Below are 23,748 nucleotides of genomic sequence, written 5' to 3'. Positions count from 1 at the left end.
CAGTTCTGTGGTGAGGAGAGGTTTCAGCACGCTGGACAGCTCCCACAGGGACCGCCGCCCGAGGGCCACCGTCAGTCTGTGGAGTCATCTTCAGACACGTATCTATACTGCAGGTCCAGTGTTGGACGACTTCCCGTATTAAGGTCACTTGTGTTACAAATGTGTTTCACACTTGCAGCTGTGAGAGTGGTTTAATCAGAGTATTTCACCTGACTGACGCAAACGTGATCAGCCGAAAACAGAGTGAACACTCATTCTCAACGCATCAATCTCTGTAAATCTCCCTAGTGTGGGCAGTGAGTGATGATCAGGTGCTCAGGCTGATGTTCCTCTCGGCTTTAAAGCCCATGCACAGAACTGGCACCGCGTTAAGCAACAATGTGCCTTAAACGCAAAGGAGGCGGAGTTTGTTCTGCTTTTTTTTAAAGAGAACGCATCATGATCCCCGTTTAACAAGTTTCCTCTCAGCGCCTGCACCAGTGGGCACTTACTACAGTTTCCATTTTTTCTTTCCCCAAAGCCCCCTGGTGGACAGTTGGTGGCAGGGCGGGAAACACTCAGAGGATGGAGTCCGTTTGGCACGGCCTGCATGATGGGCTGTATGCAAACACCTCTGCTGTAGTCTGATCAGGCCTGTGCCATCTCTCAGCAGGTCTGCTGCAGGCCTCACAGAGACCTTCAGCATCTTCTCCTGTGAACAGCAGCTGTTGTTGTGTGACTCAGCAAAAGTTTTCACTTGACACTGGTTGCAGTAGGATTTTGGGAGGAGAGTGTTGATGTGGGGTTTGTTTACAACTTTTTATATTCCATAATAACTCGACTGGACGTCTCCGTGAGGCTGATATTTATGCAAAGCAGGGGAACCTCAAACCAGTCTGAGGAAAGCTCGACCTTCCGAAGTTGAGATCCTTTGTTTGGAGAACAAGGACACTGTTCTTTTCGGCAACATGTGGAAGTAATTGCGCCAAGCTGGAGCTCGGAGAAGAGGAGGGGGGTGGGGGGTTGGAGGGGAGGTCGGTGAGCATCAGCCCCGCGGCTCTGCTCCGTGGACAGACACCGGTCTGATGCCTCTCTTCTGTGCCCACTGATAGGTAATTCGTAGGTGCCCATTATTCATCTGCTGCCCGCCAGGACAGCCCCGGGGTAGAAGTGTGATGGGGGCTGAAAAGAAAAAAAGGCCAGGGCTCGGTAAACAGCTGACGCATGTGTGGCAGTAAATAAGGGTAGAATTCTGTGGTACAGAAAAGAAGAAAGAGCTATCCCTGCACGGTTAATTTATTTTAATAACATAAAGGGGAAGTGTGAGTGTGTGTGCCTCTCACAGAGAGAGAGAGAGAGAGAGAGAGAGAGAGAGAGGATGTGGCTTGTGATATATGATGGTGTTGGAGCGCCCTCTATGAGATCGCAGCTCCACTGTCCCCACTTACTGACCGGTGTACAGGATCAGTCTGAGTCACTGCTGCCCTGTCTGTCAGGCATCAATAAAGCAGCAAAAAAAGAAAAAAAGAACACGTTCTATTGTAACCTGGTGAAAACGGCCGCTGACGTGAATCGAAACAATCAAACCCACAAAACAAGAACATGTGTGAGAAATAAAGGAAGTGAAGAATCGTCAAATGCCACAAAAGTTTCACAAATGCACATCGAACCAAAAAAAAAAATCCTCGTATCCGAATAAAAGCCCGTAAAAACACCCAACGTTCATCTGCATAGCCTACAAAAAAAGAGACTCTTACTTTGAAAAGGGGTTCAGCGCTAGAAAGGGCAGAGAGGAGAGGAGAGGGGGGTGTCATTTCCTGAGAGTTATTTACTTTGAGCCAGATGATTACTTTTTTTTTCGGAGGGAGAGGGGTGGAGGGGAAGAGGGGGGGTTGAGGCGGAGGAGGAGGAGGAGGAGGGTGGACTGTAACATTGAATCAGTTACAGGTCGCTGTAGCCGGAGCGCAGTTGTGAGGGCGGTCGTGGATGCGGACAGAGGGTCGCACATATGCTCTCACAGCGCAGGATCACTGAGGATTACAGCCGCTGCAAAGGACCCTCACTGCGCCTTTTGGAGCAACCGATTCACTGTGGATATACTTACACGAAGGGAATATAAAGAGGGGATTATTCAAAGGTAATTGAAAGGTTGTGCATGACTGAAACATTTTTTTCAGTCTTTAAAAAAAGAAAGAAAAAAGTTTGGGGTGTTTTGTTTTGTGGAGAATCTATGATGGAATCATTCGCTGTGGGTCCAGTAGGAGTTTAATTGCGCTCTTAATTAGTTTGACCAATCATTAGATTCACACAGTGCGCCATTTTTATTTTTTATCATAGTTTTGGAAAAGTTTTTTTTTTTTTTTTTTTTTTTTTAAATACGTTTCACTCACTAATTGGATCTTAACAGTCTCTACGCTCGGTTACTTCAGCATTAAGAAATTACTTTAGATTAGATTTCTATTCCCCTCCATGCAACATATGGCCCCCCCACCCCCCACCCCCCTGGACGCCAGAGCAGAGACATGTCGCTGACTCCGCTGGATAAAAAGCGCTCGGTTTCGGCCTCACAGCTGGAGGTGTCACCTCCAGGACTGAGGGGCTTTCACTGTGGGATGCTGCCTGGCATCTAATGGGAAACACATTGGAAATTGTACATCACATTGTTTTTGTCGTCTGTTCGTTGGAATGTGAGGAATTAAAATGGAAAATCGGCGCTGGAGTGAGTCCGTCTGAGGCTGAATGGATTCAAGAAGAGGAGGGGGGGTTAAGAAGAAGGAGAAGAAGGACCGAGTGTGTTTTGGAGCCACGACGCATTCTTCATTAACCAGCTACCCTGCTGGCTCACCAGGGGAATTTTTTGTAAAGGAATACTGGCCCATCTTGAAATTGCTCAATTAATTCAACAAAAAGAAACTCAAACTTTTTAAAAAGAAATAAAAAGTTGCATTGACGCGTATCGCTCAATTGTCCTTTCTAGACTGTTCACAGACATGTCCGTGGAAAACATCCATTTGACGCGGAGTTGCACCATGGAGAGCTGAAAGTTGAGACGAGCCTTATCAGCTGTTCCAGATGCATTTTGGTATCTGCCACATTTGTCGAGTAGCTTGGTGGGAGAGCGAGGGGGGAATAAAAGAAGCGCAGGACGTGCAGACAGTCCTGAGTGGCACCACAGACTGAGTTAGATTTACGCGCAGTGGCTGGAGGATCTGCTCCAAAACCAAGGCAGAAAAAAATCCCTTATAGAAATTGTTTCAGACGAGGCGTGTGCACAAACACGTCAAAGAGGATTAGGCGTCTTGTCAGATGATTCCCATGCGAATATATAGGTTTGTGTGGAGCGGGTCCACTAATGATAGAGTTAACAAACCCAGGTTACCCACGGATAATTCAGCCCGTGTCTTTTGCGCCAAAGGCGGGCAGCCACAGGAAGCTTTGCAGGGGCCAAGTCTTGTTGTTTGGGGACACAACAGACAGAGACTGGAGATTCCACAGTGGGGCCCTCAGTCAGTCTGAGAAACAGAAAAACAGCCTAGAGTTAAAAATGAAACTATTTTAAATGAAATGACTCCAGCACCAGAGCAGAGGGATCCGCTACATGGATCTGATATGAATCTGCACTAAACTGGGGGGAGATGTCTTCATTAGACAGCCTTTAGACATTTCCTTTAAAAACAGACTATGGTTGGTAGAGTGACAAAAAAAAGAAAAAAGCTTAGAGGAATTTGAACAAAAAATCCGTTCATCAAAAGAACAAAAAGTTGTTTGTTTTTTTTGGTTTAACGGAAACAAAAACTTCAGAAAAGCGAGCGGGCAAACTGGAGCTGGGGAGATCCGAGGTCGGATGCCTTCAATAGGTGGAGTGTGTCGCCCTCTACCGACGCATTCTCATACTGCTCAGGGAGGAGAGGAGAGGAGTTTGTCCCCTCCATCCTGTCCAACATCCCCTGGACCCAGCAGTCCTCCCGTGTCTGTGCTACTCCCGCAGCACTGACAGCTGCTCCAGATCCCTCTATAATAAGTCTATAGGACTATCACAGCCTGGGTCAGTGTGGGAGATACTGGGAGATGGAGATGTCAATAAGCCCATTAGCCAATTTATTGATTACATAGTTGTGTTGTCAGTTGTGATAAATGGTGGAGACAGTTGTATCATATCTTATCAGGAACATGACAAAACACAAACTAATAGTTGAGCTCACTTGTTGACAGAACAACTCGCCTTTCTGTCTCTGCAGGCCTGGACATCCATAGTCATGGATGAGGCGAGGACGTGCGTCGTCTCTGTGGGGGTTCTGTTGGCGCTGGTTTCAGGTAGGCTCGAGTCAAACATGAGAAATGTGAGAAATCTTGTTTCTTCTCTTCTCACTTTTATTCTTCCACAACTTCCACTCATGTTTTTCCCCCCTCCACTGTCGCTCAGTTACCTGCGGACTGTTGCCGCCGACCATCCTGTCCGACACGGAGGATTTCATCCTGCAGCCGGGCTCCAACCTCAACATCAGCTGCACCGGGGAAAGAGCCGTGATCTGGGCTGAACCGCTGCCGGAAAACACCGTCGTTACGCAGGAAAACTTCAAGTCGACTCTGAACATTTTCGACGCGACGGTGGAAAACGTCGGTGATTACACGTGCGTCTATGAAACCCCAGAGGGTGAGCCGGACAGCGAGGAAGATCCGGGAATTTATGTCTTTGTGCCAGGTGAATATGTTTCTTATTTCTAATGGTTCCCCATGTACATTTTAAAGTGAGACAGTTCAGCAGTTGCACAGCTGCAAGCAATGATTGTGGGATATTAGTGAGTTCTCAGTCAGAGAAATAACTTAAGCTGGTGGTGATCATGTCAGACAAAGTGAGGCTGTGGCAGCAAAACCTCAGAGTGAAACCAATTGAGCAAGAGTGTGTTTGACAGATTAAACAGTAAACAGGTTATTTATTCTTTATAAAAGCCAGTAAGTCTGGCCTGGACAACAGCATTGGGTTAAAAACAAAAAAACACATTTTCCTTAGAATGAAAACTATAGCAGCTATGAAATCAATGTCAGTAATGTTTTGCAATCACAGTGTGTGACCCGGCTCCTCTTGTCTGAACACACAGATCCCCGGGCCCCATTTGTTCCTGAAACCCCTGAAAACCTGATGGTTGCTGTGGACCCGATGGGAGCCCACATCTCTGTGGGAGCCCACATCTCCTGCCGCGTCTCTGACCCCTACTCGGACGTCATCCTCAGGAGTGTCCCCGGTGGAGAGGAGGTGCCGGCCTTCTATGACAACAGGATGGGCTTCTTTGGAACCCTGGCTCCTGGGCAGTACCAGTGTGAGACCACTGTGAATGGCCAGACGGGCAAAAGCGCTGTTTATACTGTGGAACATGAGGGTGAGTGGGGACAGACATCTACACTACACTGCAAAAACTCAAAATCTTTCCAAGAATAGTTGTCCTTTTTCTTGTCAATATGTCTCATTTATAGTCAAAACTAATCTCTTTCCACTTAAAATAAGACTAAAAATTAACTTGTTTTTAGATCATTTTCACTTGTTTCAAACAAATATTCACTTGAAATAAGTAGAATAATCTACCAGTGAAAGCAAGTTTTTTGTGCTTGTAATAAGGAAGAAAAACTTGCTCCACTATCAGATTTTTCTACTTATTTTAAGTGAAAATATGCTTTAAAGAAGTAAAAACTGTCTAAAAGCAAGCTACTTTTTATGTGATGTTTCTTTAAGTAGGCTACAATGAGATTTGTTTTGACTAGAAATGACATTTTGACTAGAAATAAGACAAATATTCTTGGTAAGATATTTGAGTTTTTGCAGTGTATATGTGTGAAATAAGGGGATGTGAATGTGAGTGTGTGTCTCTATATGTTGACATTGTGTTAGACTGGAGACCTGTGCAGGGTGTACCTCACCCTCACCTTATGTTATCTATGCAATCCTGCATACTGTAGATACGCAACGTAGACAATAGATGGGGTCAAGTTACAACTGTGGATTTCTTTCTAAAAGTGAAGCTCGCGATTCACAAGCTGCACAGCTGAAAACACTCCCCGAGTGTGTTTGCCATGAGAAGGCTGCAGGGTGATCTCACTGCATGAGAGGCAATGACGTTATGTCATTATCACAGGGGGGAGATGACTTAACTCGCCTGTTTTTACTCTATGTATGTGTGAGTGTGTGAGTGTGTGAGTAATGACGACCTATTGAGCCACCCCTCGATGATGAATGAGCTCACGCTAATCGAGTTGTCTTGGGACCTGTGGGATGATGGTGCTGATATCTGCTCTGTGGTGGTCCCCCCCCCTCCCCCCCTGCAGCCCCCGCGCAGATGGAGGATTTCGACGTGGAAGTAAAAGCCAGTGAGGAGAACGTGAGAGCCGGGCAACCCCTGAACATCACCTGCACGGCCCCCACCGGACCGGGCTTCCAGCAGCAGTGGCTCCATCCCAAAAAACAGGCAAGAGCGCCTCCTCCCTTTTCCCCTCTCTGTGTTTTTTAGAATTTCAATTTAAACTTCCTCAATGGGTTCATTTGCCCGCCCTGTCTGTCTCGCACTATTTCCTTCAACCCCCTTGTCATGTTTCCATGTCATATCCTACCCAGCAGCAGCACCGAGCCTTAAATTAGCGAATAATGGTTTTGGATCTAAACCCAAGCAGTGGCAAGTGGAATATAGCTCTGAGAATGGCCCTTAGTGGTTACAAAGTATGTGTTAGGAAAGCAGTAACTGGATGTTACGTCTTCATTATGAGGATGGTCCGCCAAGCTGCTCCTGCTGCACTTAACCCCATGCAAGAGACACTGACGTAGTTAAAGTTCAGCCTGGATGGCTTGAGGGAAGGAGGCAGTTCAAAAGGAGGAGAAGAAGGACGGTAAATTCTCTGACCCTGGCGACCTTGAGAGGAGCAGCACAGATGCTGTCTGCACATGACAGCCAGTCAAACATTTAATGCTTTTGAAGTGTTAACTGCAAAGACCTGAAGAAGTCTCAAGCGCAATTTATGTTTGTTTGTACCTATTTTCAGATTCTTAATCTATAGAGCATGTTGTCATTTTTTTTTTTTTGCATGGAATTCCTCTAAAGCCTTTTCCAGAGACAGTGAGGGTAGGAACGTAGGACTCTTGACTCCTGGTTTTGGTCTCAGCTGCAATTACAGGCTTTTAAAAACCTCTGTGATCCTGATTTATCTGCTGTGGCCTCACAAGTGTTTTAACCATTTGCCTTCAGCTGCACTCACTCTGATATGTTAAAAAGGTACCTGTAAAATGGAAAAACACTGAGAGTTAAAAGATTCAAATATCCTGTTACCAGCCGTCTTTTCTATTCCGCTGAGTAGAATCTTATATCCATACTGTTCCTCTATTCTTACAGGCTGTGGATGCAGTTCAAATGAAACAGACTCTCCCTGACCGGGTCATCTACACCCTCCATATCCCACAAGCCACCTCTCAGGATAGTGGCACCTACGAGTGCTCCATCACATCCATAAAAGACAGAATGGTCCGAGCCGGCACCGTGGCTGTCACTGTCTTTGGTAAGTCGTCCCCCCTGAGACTTTTCCTGGACACCTTCAATGAGTTTTTCACAGGATTTAAATGCTATAAAAGGACTAACACCACTGACTTCATCCGCATTTAATATTCCCATCATCATTGCGTTAAATGAGTCTTGGTTTCACATGTGTGCACAAAGTGCTTTCAGTGGTTTGGGGAAGTCATTTTCTACCCTCCGACCGTAAAGCTTCACCTCTGCTTTCGACATCAGCTACTGTGTTTTATGGGATGGCTTCAACAGATGTTTGTGTCAGGCCTCAGTTTCACCTTGGCCCTCTCTGTCCCTGTGCCTCATCTCTGTCCTTGCCTTGCTCTACTGTCCCCTCTGAATCCATTTCTTTATTCAACTTCATCCACAGTCACCAGCTCATTCATTTCCTTTTCTGTCTCTTACTTCAGCGGAGAATTCCTTCGTGGCTCTGGACCACAGTGGGATTCTAACGTCGGAGTTTGTCAGCCTTCTGGAGGAGACTGAGTTTACTATTCTCATCAATGCCTACCCGGCCCCTAAAGTGGCATGGCTGAAAGATGGCAAAGCCATGTCTGAAAACTTCTATACCCACACCAAAACAAGCCACATTGAGGGGAATAGGTGAGAATAATGCTTATGATTTGATAAGAGGTTAATGAATGGATTCTTTCTGTAGTATTTCTGGCAGTAGTTTGAGTGTAAAGGTCTCTTGATCCATAAGACGATATACTATATTTAGGGTTTTATGAACTCTATGTAGTTTTACATCTCCTCTCTCAGGCTTCTCTGTGGAGCTCTAGTAACAACGAACCAGAGATGACTGCTTTTTTGTGACATCACAAAGTTACAGAAGCAAGCAAGCTCAAAGCTGAAGCCAGTGGGTGATTAGCTTACTTTAGCATAAGGGTTAGAAATGGTGAAACAACTACAGTATCCTGGCTGTTGCCTACAATAACAAAATACACTTATTAATAACTCACTAATTTAACTTTTCTAAATCAAAGAGGAAAAATGTCAGTTCAGTGAGTGACTATTTCCTGGCTAGAGAGGTGTTTACTTCCTGAACTAATAGTCTGTCTCATGCCCTGGTGTAAAATCACAAAATATCCATTTGACATTTTTAGTGCAAATAAAAGAAACATCATTCAAAGTCTCCCATCTAACTCTCGGCAACAGAATGAAAAAGAATGTTTCACAAAATGTAAATTCATTCATTTACTGTAATGTAAATAACATAAATATTTTCTGATTTCGGTCCAACAGGTACCAGAGCATCCTGACGCTACGGCAGCCACTGGAGAAAGACAACGGGAATTACACCATCACTGCTGTGAGCGGCTCTCGCACTGCTCAGTTCTCCTTTATCCTCAATGTGAAAGGTAAGATAGATAGATAGATAGATAGATAGATAGATAGATAGATAGATAGATAGATAGATAGATAGATAGATAGATAGATAGATAGATAGATAGATAGATAGATAGATAGATAGAGTATGATCTGTGACTGAGTGCTGCTCATGTGTTTCTTTCAGCCTCCACTACGATGCTGTTCCCTCCGTCCTCCGGCCCGGTGCTGCTGCCTCAGACGGATGAGATGGTGGTGCCCCTCCACTCCGCCTTCACCTTGACCTGCCATGGAGAGGCAAAGCTGGCCTGGGACGCGCCGTTCGATGTATCCGAGCAAACGCAGGAGGACAAGAGCGGCCTGTTTGTCACCACCATCACTGTGGATAGCGCCACAGTGATGCACACAGGCTACTACACATGTTTCTACAGCAGAAACGCCACAGATGATGAGGCAGAGGAGAGCACCACCTACATCTATGTGCCAGGTTTGTGGAGCCCGGCAGCTTTGTGCTCATAATTTATGTCATTATGTTAAAATTAGAAACTTAGAGAAACTTTTTTGTCTCCAACTCAGATCCAGATTTTCCCTTTGTGCCATCGTCGACACCTTACGTTAACCATGTCCTGTACGGTCACGAGGAGATGGAGATCCACTGCCGGGTGTCTGATCCCAACGCTAACGTGACTCTGATTAATGTTGACACCCAGCAGCCGGTGCCTTGTGTTTATGACAGCAAGAGGGGTGCACTGGGGATATTCACTGCTGGAACCTATAAGTGTAAGGCCATAATAAACGGAGAGGACCACAACAGCGAGGAGTACATCGTTCACGGCTCGACAGGTGTGTGTTCACATGTCTGCGTCCTGGGTGTCAGCCAGTAAAGAGGCATCATGCCTTTCAAAACTGTGGCTGTGGTTTTTTTTTAGTTTTTTTTTTACTATTTTACTGTGACAGACGTTTTAACTTGGTCATCTGTGGTATCTCAGGGTCCGGGCTGTATGTGGAGCTGACAGCCACCAGGACTGCTCTGCTGGTGGGAGACACCATCACAGTCACCTGTCTGGCCCGGGGGTCTGAGATTCTGGATGATCACTGGAAATATCCTGGCAAACTGGTGAGAACACAGGTCATCCTAACAGCACAAAGACCAATTTGAATTTCAAACACTTTGACGTTCCAATAGGCAAATGTAATACCTGTACATATGCTGAATTTAAAGGGATAGTTCAATATTTTGGCAAATTAGCCCATTGCCATAATCCCTATAATCTTAGCAGTAGGTTCGTTACCGTTAATTGTCAGTGCAAGCTATTTTTAGAACGGCGGAGCAGAGCCGCAAGCTGCTCAGAGTTACGCTACCGAGGCTAATGGAATTTCTTGGTTTCCCTCATCAAACTCATCAAATACACAATCCAACAACTCCAAAACGCTCTGGTGGACAAGTTGTGACCTGCACATTCACCACGCTATGAGATAATAACAGAACGTTACGAGACAGAGTTGTTTTCGAGGTAAATGCAGAGACTGCTTACCAAAAAACTGCTCCTGACAGGAACGCGTATCAGCGGTTTTGCATTCATATTTAACTATATGAAATATATGTACCTATAGGGAAATCATATATAATGTAATGTATGTCTATATTATAAACATTGTGTTACATAAGTTACATAAAGCTTATCAATATACATTGTTATGACAACAGTTTTGTCCAAAAGTCTGAGACCACATCCCCAGAATGTGACAACACACATGTCAGAGAAAATGTTACACCATACAAAAGTGCATTACACAGATGTATCTACTATACAATTTATCTACTGTATGTGTTTTTCATGTATGATAAAAACCTTAATCTTTATATAACCAAGGAATGTGATAATAATGTATTCCCTTATAGGGTTACTGCTCACTGTCTGTTGTCTCCTTTTGACTGACAGGCTAATCGTGCTGTCAAAACAGTACGTGAGAATAAGAGGAATCAGGAAATCCTCTATACCCTGACCATCCAACAGGCTTCAACCAAAGACAGCGGCATCTACTCTTGCTCCATCACTGATATTATTAGTAATGAGAACCAGACGAAGCATCTGGCCATTAATGTTTTTGGTATGAAAGCTGAACTTTGTTTATTTCCAGTAAAAAGCATGCAACAATTTTTCATCAGTTTTTATATTTCCTTTAGTTTTGTATGATTTCTGATTTCTGTCTGTCGACTTTCTCTCCTCTAACAGCAAGTGAGTTCATGTCCATAAAGCCGCACTTCAAAGAATATGAATCAGCAGAGTTAGATGAGGTCCGTGAGTTCAGGGCTGAAATCAGCTCCTTCCCCGCTCCTCGTGTCATGTGGCTCAAGGATGGAAACCGACTGGGCGACGTGACAGCGGAGATCTCCACCAGCCTCCGGCAGCTCAGCGAGACCAGGTGAGACTCTCAATTCGAGGTCGAGTAATGACAGCAGACGTAATGACAAGCTGGGAGTAACACTCCCACTCGCTGGTCCGGCCTGTCATTAGAGGTTCAGTGTGAACTTCCATGACCGTGTGGTGATCGGGGTTTCTCCTTTTTTTATTGTTCCGTCCAGCTACATGAGTGTTCTCACACTGATCCGGGCCAAGGAGGAGGACAATGGGAACTACACCATGCGGGTGGAGAATGGAAACCAAAGTCAGGACGTTGGCTTAAACCTCGAGGTCAAAGGTCAGAGAGAGGAATGCCCAAACCCTTCATTATCTTTCTTTTTTCCTTGGATGCTGATCACACAACCTTTTAGGCTGCATCCACGCTACTACATTCTAGTTGCATTTATCGCTGGCATCCAGGCTACTCTGGAGTTTCTGAAATGCAGAGTTTTAGAAATGCTGCATATCCCATTTTTGGCTGAAAGCTCGACACATTTTAGTTGGAATGGAGAAGAACTGCATTGGGAACGTGATAAAGACGTAGACATCCACAGTTTTTCCTTGCAGCCAACCAACTGCAGAGGAGATAATCTACTTTCTGCATACATTGGCTCATCCATGCCCAGTGCACATAAATGTATACACATTCTCAGGTGTGATAGTATGGACAAAGATTATTTCTGATAAATAATAAACCACTATTTTTATATTTAGAATGAAAACTCATCATTCTGGATGTGGCCTTAAACCCAGCTACAGTTTTATTTCCTCATTAATTACCGTAATTTACACACACTGAGCTGTTCTGACACCTGGTGTTGGTCTCTACTACAGTGCCTGCAGCCATTGTGGAGCTGATGGACATCCACCACGGCTCAGCCACAGGCCAGTCTGTTGTTTGCATTACAAGAGGACAGCCCGTCCCTGTGGTGGAGTGGTTCATCTGCAAGAACATCAAACAGTACGTCGTCCAGTCTTCTTTCCTACTACATCCATCTGCTCTCACACCTCTTGGTTTACATACATGTGGCCCCTCAGCACTTTGACTGATCATATATCTCTTTTACTATGTTCCCATCCAGTTGTGCCAACGACTCGTCCGCCTGGTCCCCCCTCCTCACCAACTCCACAGAGATCTCAGTGGACTCCCACATGGACGAGGAGAACAACCTGGAGAGCCAGGTTATGTTTGGTCATCTGGAAAACACACTGGCTGTCCGCTGCCTGGCCAGGAACGAAATGGCCGTGGTCAGCAGGGAGGTCAAACTGGTGTCTAACGGTAAGAACACACACACAAATCATCACATACACTCTCAACTCATTTTTCTTTTAATTAATTAATTTTTTTACCCAGCTTTGAACTGACATTTGATGTTGTTGTTTGCACCTTGTCTCTGACACTCAGAGTGTGTGTGTGTGTGTGTGTGTGTGTGTGTGTGTGTTAGAGGGGGGGTCAGTGCTGTCAGTGTGGCAGCAGCTGTCACATGATGAGTTTGTGGTGAGACAGCTGATAGGAAGGGACTCATATCCTAACAGTTCATTCAGGGAAACCAGAGGCCATTTGCTCCTCCCAGATGAGCTTTACACCCCCCCCCACCCCTAAACCCACTCCCCATTTGCCAGAGCATTATCTCCTTCCTCATCCTCCCCAGTCCCACCCTCATGTTATCTCCCCCAGCATACCTTTTGGGCCCTGAGATTTCTAGACATGCTACAGGTTGAACTGTCTGCTCTGGACAAACATGTTTCGGTAACACTTTACAATAAGGGTCCCTTAATTTATGTTACAGTAGTTAGTACATTATTAAGGCAAGTCAAGGCAAGGCATCTTTATTTATAAAGCACATTTCATACCAAGGCAACTCAATGCTTTACATGAAGACAAAACTTTTTCTTTTTTTTTAAAAGAACTACATAAAAACAAAAAACACAGAGTTAAAAGCAAGGGCAAAGAAGAATTAAAAAGTAAAATAAAATAAAATAAATAAAATTTAAAGTTCTTAAAAAGAGCTCAGCTATAAGCACATGAAAAAAGAAATGTTTTTGACCTGGATTTAAAAGTGCTCACATTAAGCATTAATTAACTGTTTACAGATACTGTATATTACAGTAACAATCATTATTATGTATTATCTTAATTAATGTAGCCTATTAGTAAGCAGTTGATTAATGTTTACTACTCAAAGTTAGTTAATAAATTATTAATAAAAGTTGAATAATGTAATTAGTTATCATTATGTATGCATTGCTCAGCATTAATTAACACATTAGTTTATATATTAATGCTTAATAATGTGTTAACTAACGTTAATTAAGGGACCCTTATTGTAAAGTGTTACCCATGTTTCTTATGCAGCACGTAGAAAATGTTTGATTGGTTGTTACAGCGTGTGTGACTGATGTGCCTCCATCTAACATGTGTGATGACTGGCTCTCTTCCTGAACAGGCCCTCACCCTGAGCTGACTGTAGCTGCTGCTGTGCTGGTGCTGCTGGTCATTGTCATCATCTCACTCATTGTCTTGGTTGTTATCTGGAAACAGGTACTGCTGTTGTCACTCTGCATTTATTCTCACGTCTCACCTGCTCACTCATTCGTTGACTCATTCCTTCTTCTCTGTATTCATTGTTGAAAATGTCGTAAAACAAAATGTGTTTTTTTTAGTGTGAGATATTAGTCCTCAACCTGTGTTTTATTTTTTAAATGTTGATCTATAAGTAACCACAAGTCAGTGAGCCAATCAGAAGAGAGGAGGCTCTCTATTCTGATTGGATGAGTGTTTTCAGAGTGATCCAACAGAAATAACAGATGTCAGAGTAACTAAGGAATAAATAGAACCTATAGACCCTCTTTATGATCAAAAAGATACATGAACATATAACTTTAATAATAATGATAATGATAATTAGTAAATAAAACTACATTTATAGGTGGATTGTGACAAAGCCAAGGCCAAATCACTTTTAAAGACACCTGATTATGGTATTGAGAGCCAAAAATGAGACCCAGTAGCAAAACCAACATCAGCTATGACTTGACAGAGGTTAATTAATCTGCTCTTCACACAACCTCTGTCTTACAGAAACCACGATATGAGATCCGCTGGAGGGTCATCGAGTCTGTGAGCCCAGACGGCCATGAGTACATCTATGTGGATCCCATGCAGCTTCCCTACGATTCCAGATGGGAGTTCCCCCGTGACAGACTCGTGCTCGGTGAGCCGTCAGTCGTTTTCAGTCTGCTAATACTGTAGTCTGGTGCTGATGACTCTGCAGCATCCCTGCAGGGATGTTCCAGTCGGGATGTCTCAGTCTGTCTTTGAAGTGAGGCTGTGATAAACTAATCTGTCTTGGGCAGTGGGGGATTGGTTTGACTCAGTGATCAAGGGGACATTCAGCCATTGTAGGAGTCACAGATGGGGAAGCAGAGTCATCTAAAGTGCACGTGTGTGTTTGCACATTCTTTGTTTTTCCTCCTTAGCAATTGATGGTGTGTCCTCTTGTCTTCATCAGGTCGTATCCTGGGCTCTGGAGCCTTTGGGAAGGTAGTCGAGGGAACCGCCTATGGACTCAGCCGCTCCCAGCCCGTCATGAAAGTGGCAGTGAAGATGCTAAAACGTGAGCTTAACAGACAATAACTAACATGAAAGACATGAAAATGATGCTACCATTAGTGAAGCTAGTACCTCCCACAGTCCTAAAAATCCAATGTTTTAAACTTTTACAGTGTTGATCAGCAAGAACATACATTTTGGGGTTAGGAGTCTCTCCTCTGAGCATGTTTTCTGAGTGAGCCAATAAACGTACAGGTATAGCAGATTCCAGGTTAACCAAATCCTGGTGGTTGGGTTTAAGGCATATCTGACTGCTTTGTTGTGACATCACTAAGTCACAGAAGTCCCGACGGCTGTTTTTAAGGCTCAGAATACAGGCTGTGTGCATTTCTCTGTGGACCGAGGCTTTGATACTTCCACAGTATTACATAACATAGAGCCTAAATCTGATCCATAATTATACTACATATTGACAGCTACCATTAGACTATATATGGACCTTTAAATATATTTTAAGGTCATAGAAAAGTGAGGCTCTAATATGGGTGGTGTTGTGGTACTTAAAAACCCTGATCATACATTTACAAGCCTCTAAAACGCAGTCAGTGGCACAAAACAACAAGCCTGTACTGTACATGCAACAGCATGTCAACCAGCAGGTGATTTTATTCAACTGGTGCATAATAGCATCAAAGAAGAATAAAGCGATGGAGAGAAAGATAACATTTTCTTTTTGGCCAGATGAAGTTATATTTCCTGTGAGATTCAGATGAAGATGCTGGTGTACCTGCTTGGCTGTTTTGTCTGCTGGCTCGCTTGAATGTGTGACAGTGATAGTCATGGTTGGTGTGTTTCTTTTCAGCCACAGCACGCTCCAGTGAGAAACAAGCTCTGATGTCTGAGCTCAAGATTATGACTCACCTCGGACCTCATCTGAACATTGTCAACCTCCTGGGTGCATGCACCAAGTCAGGTGAATAATACACTCACAAAGTTGGGGACAAAAGGGCACACACACACATAAGCACAAACACACATGCATGCATGGATGCATAGGTAAACACACGCTGTATAATAACAGTGTAGTTTAACCGCTGTTGCCTTTTCCCTGGAAATCTAGTCACCACTTTACAAAGACACAACACCACCCACATTCATGCTGCCAAAAACCTACATATGCTCATTCAGACTTTTTAGCTGGAGACATTTACAGCTGTGCAAGGCAAGACAGATTGACAGGCCTGTCTACGCTCTGGGTGGGTGTGGTATTTTAATAGCCTTTTTATGGGAAAGTGGAGGCTTGACTGGCTTTCAGCCGTTATGAGCCCCTGATAAGATTAGCCCGCAGACTGACGCCGATGCACTCCTTTGTTTTGTTGTTCCCAGGCCCTATCTACATTATCACAGAGTACTGCTTCTACGGGGACCTGGTCAACTACCTGCACAAGAACAGGGAGAACTTCCTGAGCCTGAACCCGGAGAAAAATAAGAAGGAGCTGGATATATTCGGGATCAACCCGGCAGATGAGAGCAGCAGGAGGTACAGTACTGTATTTATGTTTGGTGGTTTGCCATACTGTATGTGCATAAGTCACAGATACATATAAATGCACCATTCCCATCATCACACTCCTCCACCAAATTTTTGCACACACGCAACCACCACCTCCCCCTGCCCCCTTAATCAGTAACTTTATCGCCATTTTCTCTGCGGTTGAGGAGATTGTCTGGTGTCTTCACCTAATCAAATTGCAGCCCAAAGTGGTCTCAGCTTTCAGCCTACCCCCCCACCCCACCCCACCCCATTTCTCTCTACCAAGGCTCATCTGTGTTGACGGATGATTCACAGTGACCACACCTCAAAATGACCATAACATGATTTAACCCTGGCTACTGTGTTTGCCTCAACCGCATCTCCTTCCAACCACAGTCAGAGGGAGTTTAAGGACACACTCAGACACACACACACACACACACACACACACACACATACACACTGACATTCTGTAGCATGTGTAACATAATGTGGATAGACCGCAGGTGCATCTCTAACAGCATTCCTTTTTTTTATGTTTCTGACCAGCTATGTGATCCTGTCCTTCGAGAGCAAAGGCGACTACATGGACATGAAGCAGGCAGACAACACTCAGTATGTGCCCATGCTGGAGATGAACAACTCCTCCAAGTACTCAGACATCCAGAGGTCCAACTACGACCACCCGCCCCTGCAGAAAGGTTGGAGCCGTACCCGCTGCACCTCTCTCTCTCCGTCCTCCTTTTCTCTCTCTCTCGTTGACTCGTTGCGGCTTTACTGCTGTGTTTCAGTCGCTGTTGGTTGAAGAGGGTACACCCTTGTCAGAATTTAGGCCTGGTACAACCCTGCAATTACACAGAGAGGATAATTGTAGCGCATGCATAATAATGCCAGGTCTCTCCCTGCCATTAGTAAAAGTCAGGTTGGAGAAGCCAGTGCTATATTTGCAATATACAATGAGCATATACCCATGGTGTTTCCTGTGTGTGTGTGTGTGTGTTTTCTAAACCAGAAGGCGAGATGGACATCCTGCTGTCGGATGACACGAACGAGGGCCTCAGCACCACCGACCTGCTCAGCTTTACCTACCAGGTGGCCAAAGGCATGGAGTTCCTGGCCTCCAAAAATGTAAGTTGTGCCTTTATCTTTTTTTGTTTTTCACAGTTGGAGATTGAACACAACAAAACTCCTCCACAGCCTCACACTCCCCCCGCTTCCCACTGCTCTGATGAACTGTGTCCTATATGCTGACAGCTGTGTCGCCCAACAGGGTTGGGGTTGGGGTGGGGGGGGCAAGGAAATCAGTGGTTGTGTGATAAGCAGTCCTGTGAAGGCTGCTGAGCCCACTCAGGAGAGAGAGAGGCCAGGGGCTGAATATAGTAGCAGCACAGCCAGGGCTGGAATTACCATGCAGGCACACACACACACACACACACTGCAGCCAGAAGCTACTCATTCAGCTTCATAGTTATTATCCCTAAATATCCAGTGGTCACAGCCATCCCTCCAACTGGCATGTTTAACAAAGACCGCGCTTTATAAAGCAATATGAAACGGCATTAAAAACGAACTCAGCTGGAATGAAATATGTGCAGAAATAGATGCAGTCGGTGGCTGTGGGAAGCTGGATGTGTCGGCGGGGGAATGTGATGGAGCGGCTTGTGCATGATGCAATGTGTCTTTTTTGTGTTGTTTTTTTTTGTGCAGTGCGTGCACCGGGACCTCGCAGCCAGGAACGTGCTCCTCTCTCAGGGAAAGATAGTGAAGATCTGTGACTTTGGACTGGCCAGAGACATCATGCACGACAACAACTATGTCTCCAAAGGCAGCGTAAGTCTTCTCCTCTTTTCACTTTTCTTTACGCCTCATGTGGAGTTTTCCGAGTTGCTTCTCCCTAATGATGACACTCATCTCCTCTCTGTCGTCTCACAGACCTTCCTCCCGGTGAAGTGGATGGCACCTGAGAGTATTTTTGACAACCTGTACACTACTCTCAGCGACGTCTGGTCCTACGGCATCCTCCTGTGGGAGATATTCTCCTTAGGTGAGCAGCAGCAAAAATGTGTTAAAGAAAAGTGAAAGTGGGGGGGAATCTGGTGGCCCTTTGCTGCATGTCAGTCCCCCTCTCGCTGCCTCCCCATTTCCTGTCTCTCTCAAGTATCCTATTAATTAAAGAGATAGTTCAACATTTAAGCAAATTGGCTCATTGCCATAATCCCTATAGTTTTAGGAGTAGGTTTGTTACCTTTAATTGTCAGTGCAAGCTATTTTTAGAACGGTGGAGCAGAGCCACAAGCTGCTTAGAGCTACGCTACAGAGGCTCATGGGATTTCTTGGTTTCCCTCATCAAACTCAGCAAATATACTCAATCCAACAACTCCAAAACGCTCTGGTGGACAAGTTGTGATCTACACATTCACAACGCTATGAGATAATAACGGAATGTTACGAGACGGAATTGTTTTCGAGGTAAATTCATGCAAAACTGCTGATGCGCATTCCTGTCGAGGGCAGTTTTTCAGCAAGCAGTCTCTGCATTTGCCTCAAAAACAACTCTGTCCCGTTATTATCGTAGCGTAGCTCTGAGCAGCTCACGGCTCTGCTCCACCATTCTAAAAATAGCTTGCACCGACAATTAAACGAACCTACTCCTAAAACAATAGGGATTATGGCAATGGGCCAATTTGCCAAAATGTTGAACTATCCCTTTAAAGGCAAAAAAGCCCCCAAATAATATTAAAATAAATAAATAAATAATGATAGTGATTTCTAAACTCATCCATGTTCTGGTCTGAAGGCGGGACCCCGTACCCAGGGATGGTCGTGGATTCAAGCTTCTACAACAAGATCAAGAGCGGATACAGGATGTCCAAACCCGAACATGCACCTCAAGATGTGTAAGTCATCACTGTGTTGTTGCTGTGTGTGTGACATAAGGTGTCCATGTGAGAGGAGTAGGAATGCAGTGGGCTGTAACCTCAGCCAGACCAGTTTGTTTCTGACTGGTGATATACAGAGCGCTGACATAAGTCACTGGCAAAATTACAAGGTTCAGGACAGGTCGTGCTGCTCTCCATGGTAACGAGGGTTGTTTTTTTGTTGCTTTTTCAGGTATGAGATGATGATGAAGTGCTGGAACAGCGAGCCGGAGAAGAGGCCCTCTTTCCTGGGCCTGAGTGACACTGTTGCTTCCTTGCTGCCCTCCAGCTACAAGAGGGTGAGTCTCCTCGTGGCCGCCTGCCTCGGACTCTTAACACCTGCTTTCTAATTTACCGCCTCTTGTTCTTGACCTCGTGGTTGAACCTTCACATTCTGTTCCTCTCTTCATTTTTTTTTATACTCTTGCTGATAATAGACCTTTTCTGGGCATTGTGAGGATGTCTTCTATCTTCTTTTTTTTTTAATCCTGCCCAAGCGCAGTAGGAATGAAATGCACTCTTAAAGTGGCACCTCTTCCGCTGTTGGAGGTGTTTCTGCGGAGCCTCTGTAAAACACAAACCTACGAGTGATTACAGGGCAAATGCAGCAGCTGGTTGTCAGGGCGGCTGGACCGAGTCTGGGTAATGACGCAGCTCCAGTCCCCGCCACCGCCACCGCCACCCACCCAACCTTAATTACCCCATTAAACTTCCCACCACACATGGCACATCAAAACAAGCTTCACCTCTGCCTCCTTCACAGAGCTTTAACGGCCGTGTGCACAGGAGGAACCGGCTCTTGTTTTAGCACCTCTGGCTTGGATGGGATGTGTGATGTGTTTTCAGTTTCCAGTTTGGATCGCACCATCCAACTGGCAGCACAGCTAACAGTCACACTCACACCACACTTTCCCCTGCTCAGCTCTGTTACACTTACTCGCTGTGTTGTTCCATCATTTGCTTCTGTGCTGAAAGATGTTTTCCATCATTTTAATGTAATGTGTGTTTGTCTTGCGCAGCATTATGAGAGGGTCAACCATGAGTTCCTGAAGAGCGACCACCCTGCCGTGACTCGGGTTTGCATGGAAAACGACGCGTACATCGGCATCGCTTACAAGAACCAGGGCAAGCTGAAGGACAGAGAGAGCGGCTTCGACGAGCAGCGGCTGAGCTCCGACAGCGGCTACATCATCCCCCTCCCCGACCTGGACCCCATATCTGATGATGAATACGGAAAAAGGAACAGGCACAGGTGAATGGAGCAAACACTTCTTGAACATTTCTGCCCTATAGGCAAAGTGCAGTATCTGTAGAAATGCCAAACTGAGAAAAACAGCCTTTTGTGTTTTTCATTGTCAGGTTTAATCAAATTATGAATAACTACCAAGTCTATAATTGATTAGATAAAGGTGGACTGAATTAAATGTATTTTGTAGTTTGTCTTTCTGACCAATTTTGACCATTTTATGGCAGATACTGCACTTTGCCTTGGTTTTGGTGCAGATACTTCACTTTGGCTTGGTATTAGCTACAGATACGACACTTTGCCTTGGTTTCATAGAGTAAATTATAGAATGTAGGGAGTACAGTTACTCTTTGCAGTTACTGCACTTTGCCTTGGTTTCACAGTGCTTTTTTGGATGGACAACAAAATAAAAAGCCCAATAATTCTGGAAATTTTTAGCAGTACCAATATCAAATTCTACCAGATTGAAGAGAATATGCCACACTTTTGATTGGTAGAAAAAAAAAAAAAAATCGAAAAAATGCAGATAATGCACTTTGCCTTTGCAGGATAGATTTTACTTCTTTCCTTCCTTTCATTGCACCAGAGTTGGCACTAACCTGTGTTATTCATTATGCCCCCCCCTCCCCCCATGCAGTTCTCAGACATCCGAGGAGAGCGCCATCGAGACGGGCTCCAGCAGCTCCACGTTTGCTAAGCGCGAGGGCGAGACCCTGGAGGACATCACGCTGCTGGACGAGATGTGTCTGGACTGTAGTGACCTGGTAGAGGACAGCTTCCTGTGACACCTGCCCAGCCTGTAGAGCAGGAGCAGCATGGACAAGGGGTGTGAGGACATGAAAGAACCATAGAAAGACTTATATATCAACCAAAGACTCTGGTGTCTACCCCGTAAACCCCCCGCCTCCTCGGTCGCCCTTTTTCAGAGGACAGAACCAAAACCACTTTGCTGTCTGGATGAGTCTGTGGTGATAGTACGGTACGCCCCTTCACTTCTCCCTGGACCCTAGACCCCCGCCCCCCGCCCCCCGCTGGGCTGGAGGAGTGAGCGAGCATTGACGAGATCGTGGCATCAAGGATTCAAAGAAGCAGAGCCACTGAGGCTGTGAGATGGATGTATCGAGATGAAACAGATAAAGAGATTGTCTTTGGAATTTAGTCTATCGGGCATTTTAACAGCAATATAAGCAAGAAGGGACAAATCAAGCACGTCGGTCAGCAACTCCAAACCAACACACACCACAGGATATTCACAATCAGTCATATGATACAGTATATTTAACCACTACAGATGCACTATTTAAACTAGATGATGAGTCCAATACTAGCAAACCCGCCCCACACACTCACCTCCTGTGAGAGAAGCACCTGATGCTGGCACAATCAGAAGCAATACCTGGATTTAAGAGCACAAAAATCTGGACTATGTGCTTTTTTTTTGTATATGACCATATAATGTTTTCAGTGGTTAAATACTTGCAGTATTTCAATTTTATTTTTTTACGTCATCCTATGTATACATGTATTATTTGTGAATACCGAATAGTTAATGACCAATAGCTGTCTGAATGGTTATGAAAATAGAGCTTTTGAGTTGCATGTATCTTTGCAGTTGTTTCACCTTTTGCCCCCCCCCCCAAAAAAAAAAAAAACCCAACCTGATGTTCTCAATATTTTACACCTGTCATGTAGGCTGGAATGGAAAAGTGAAGTATGATTGTACTTGTAAATAATGCCAGAGTTGTTGTTTTTTATGAGAGAGAATTATTGGGATCGAACTTAAATATTTTAGATAAGCACATGAGGCTTCTGCACCCCGATCTGCTCAAGTGAAGACACTTACAACAAAGGAAATAGAAAACATTTTCCAAACTGCTTTAGATTTTTATTTTTATTTTTACATTTCATGAGAAATATTCAGATTTTCTCATGTGAGTGATCTAAGACATGGTAGTAAATACAGACCCAAATAAAAGGAGATTAAAAAAAGAACAGCAGGTTATGTCCTCTAGTCTCATATTATATCTATTGTCCTGAAGTCTGTTAGCAGGTTCTAGTTACACAAAGACACTAGATGAACTAGAGATTCATGTGGATCTGATGTCATACATCAGTTACTGTGTGTGTAGACTCTTTGTAACCCTCTGTATCGTCCAGCTACTGTACCAGCTATGCCACTGCCTCTTGTCTGTTGACTGTGATATACTCTGCAATCAGTTGTTGCACTTTTTCCTTTTTCCATTGTGTTTTGGACGTTGCAGACGAGTAATTCGGGCAGAGAGGAGAAAAAAAAAAGGAAAAGCATTATTGTCATGGCTTTCAATGTTTGAAGCTGCGTGGATGTGAATGTTTGTGCCGCAGATGAGTGACGTTTTGTTAACGGTACAGTATCTGTAATTATAGGTAATCACACCCAATACGATGATTTAATACTATGTTTCATTATGTTACATCATGTACATTCAGATGATTTATATTTCAATAAATGATTTATAATGTAAAGGAAGTTGTCTGTGATGTAATACACAAGGAAAAAGAGGTCATACACAATAGAGAAAATAATACAAGGTGGATGTTTGTGTGCAATGGGAGCAAATAAAAAAAAATACATTGTAGATTTTCATCCAGGAAAAAAATGAGCTGCAGTGGATGATTCAGTCAAGAAATACGGACAAGAATAATGGCACTGACTTTAGATATTGGGCAATATAATATATTATGAATAAATAACAGCAACATAAATAACACAACAGTAGGAAAACAAATGTCCTGTCCAAATATGGGAAAGGTCAAATACACAAAAGCAGCCTGTGGTGGAAGAATCACTAAGTACTAATAGCCCTCCATTCAGAAAACTGATATACAGGCACATAAGTATAATTGGCAAAATGTGCATATCAAACAGAAATGAGCTCATCCTGCATTTACCCATATATTATTACTATTTTCATCATATAATTCAAGACATTATCAGATGGTTTATAATACCAGTCATCAGTGTGAAAGCAGCATGTTGTTGTTGCAGCTGGCTGAGGTTGGGCCACTTCATACAAAGCTCAGTCCAGTGGTTACAGTGGAGAGAAGAAAGAAAACAACTTAACATTGATTTATAAGTCTGTGTTCATTTCTAGGCTTTCTGACATCCAAGCTCTTGTTATGACATACTGGATACAATAACTCTTTTGTATCTCTGCACAAAACCATGTGAGAAGGTAAAATATTTCCTGGCTGAAGCTTTGA

General features: G+C 44.2%; 1 protein-coding gene across 1 annotated transcript; it reads left to right on the top strand.

Moving 5' to 3' along the window:
* The first annotated feature begins 1,943 nt into the window (after window positions 1-1,943).
* Window positions 1,944-22,960, top strand: pdgfra (platelet-derived growth factor receptor, alpha polypeptide). The gene is made up of 29 exons (XM_085773259.1): window positions 1,944-2,116; window positions 4,218-4,293; window positions 4,403-4,681; window positions 5,079-5,357; window positions 6,298-6,437; window positions 7,353-7,515; window positions 7,934-8,126; window positions 8,769-8,884; window positions 9,040-9,339; window positions 9,429-9,695; window positions 9,842-9,969; window positions 10,796-10,964; window positions 11,090-11,279; window positions 11,440-11,555; window positions 12,092-12,218; window positions 12,340-12,536; window positions 13,705-13,799; window positions 14,340-14,472; window positions 14,770-14,874; window positions 15,673-15,783; window positions 16,197-16,350; window positions 16,894-17,045; window positions 17,357-17,472; window positions 18,052-18,174; window positions 18,277-18,388; window positions 19,142-19,241; window positions 19,456-19,561; window positions 20,282-20,514; window positions 21,146-22,960. Exons 2-29 carry the CDS (start codon window positions 4,236-4,238, stop codon window positions 21,291-21,293), a joined length of 4,410 nt encoding a protein of 1,469 aa, XP_085629385.1. The 5' UTR covers window positions 1,944-2,116; window positions 4,218-4,235; the 3' UTR covers window positions 21,294-22,960.
* The last annotated feature ends 788 nt before the right edge of the window (window positions 22,961-23,748 follow it).

The sequence above is a fragment of the Trachurus japonicus genome, chromosome 4 (assembly GCF_045865225.1).
Source record: "Trachurus japonicus isolate A0001 chromosome 4, Traja_1.0".
Lineage (NCBI taxonomy): Eukaryota > Metazoa > Chordata > Actinopteri > Carangiformes > Carangidae > Trachurus > Trachurus japonicus.
This window is presented reverse-complemented; position numbering and strand designations above follow the sequence as displayed.

Excerpts from the sequence above, each read along its gene's own strand:
- pdgfra (XM_085773259.1), top strand. The coding sequence starts at position 4,236 with ATGGATGAGGCGAGGACGTGCGTCGTCTCTGTGGGGGTTCTGTTGGCG. Across the intron at positions 15,784-16,196 it reads GGGTGCATGCACCAAGTCAG|GCCCTATCTACATTATCACA; the intron begins GTGAATAATACA and ends TGTTGTTCCCAG. Across the intron at positions 19,562-20,281 it reads TGCCCTCCAGCTACAAGAGG|CATTATGAGAGGGTCAACCA; the intron begins GTGAGTCTCCTC and ends TGTCTTGCGCAG.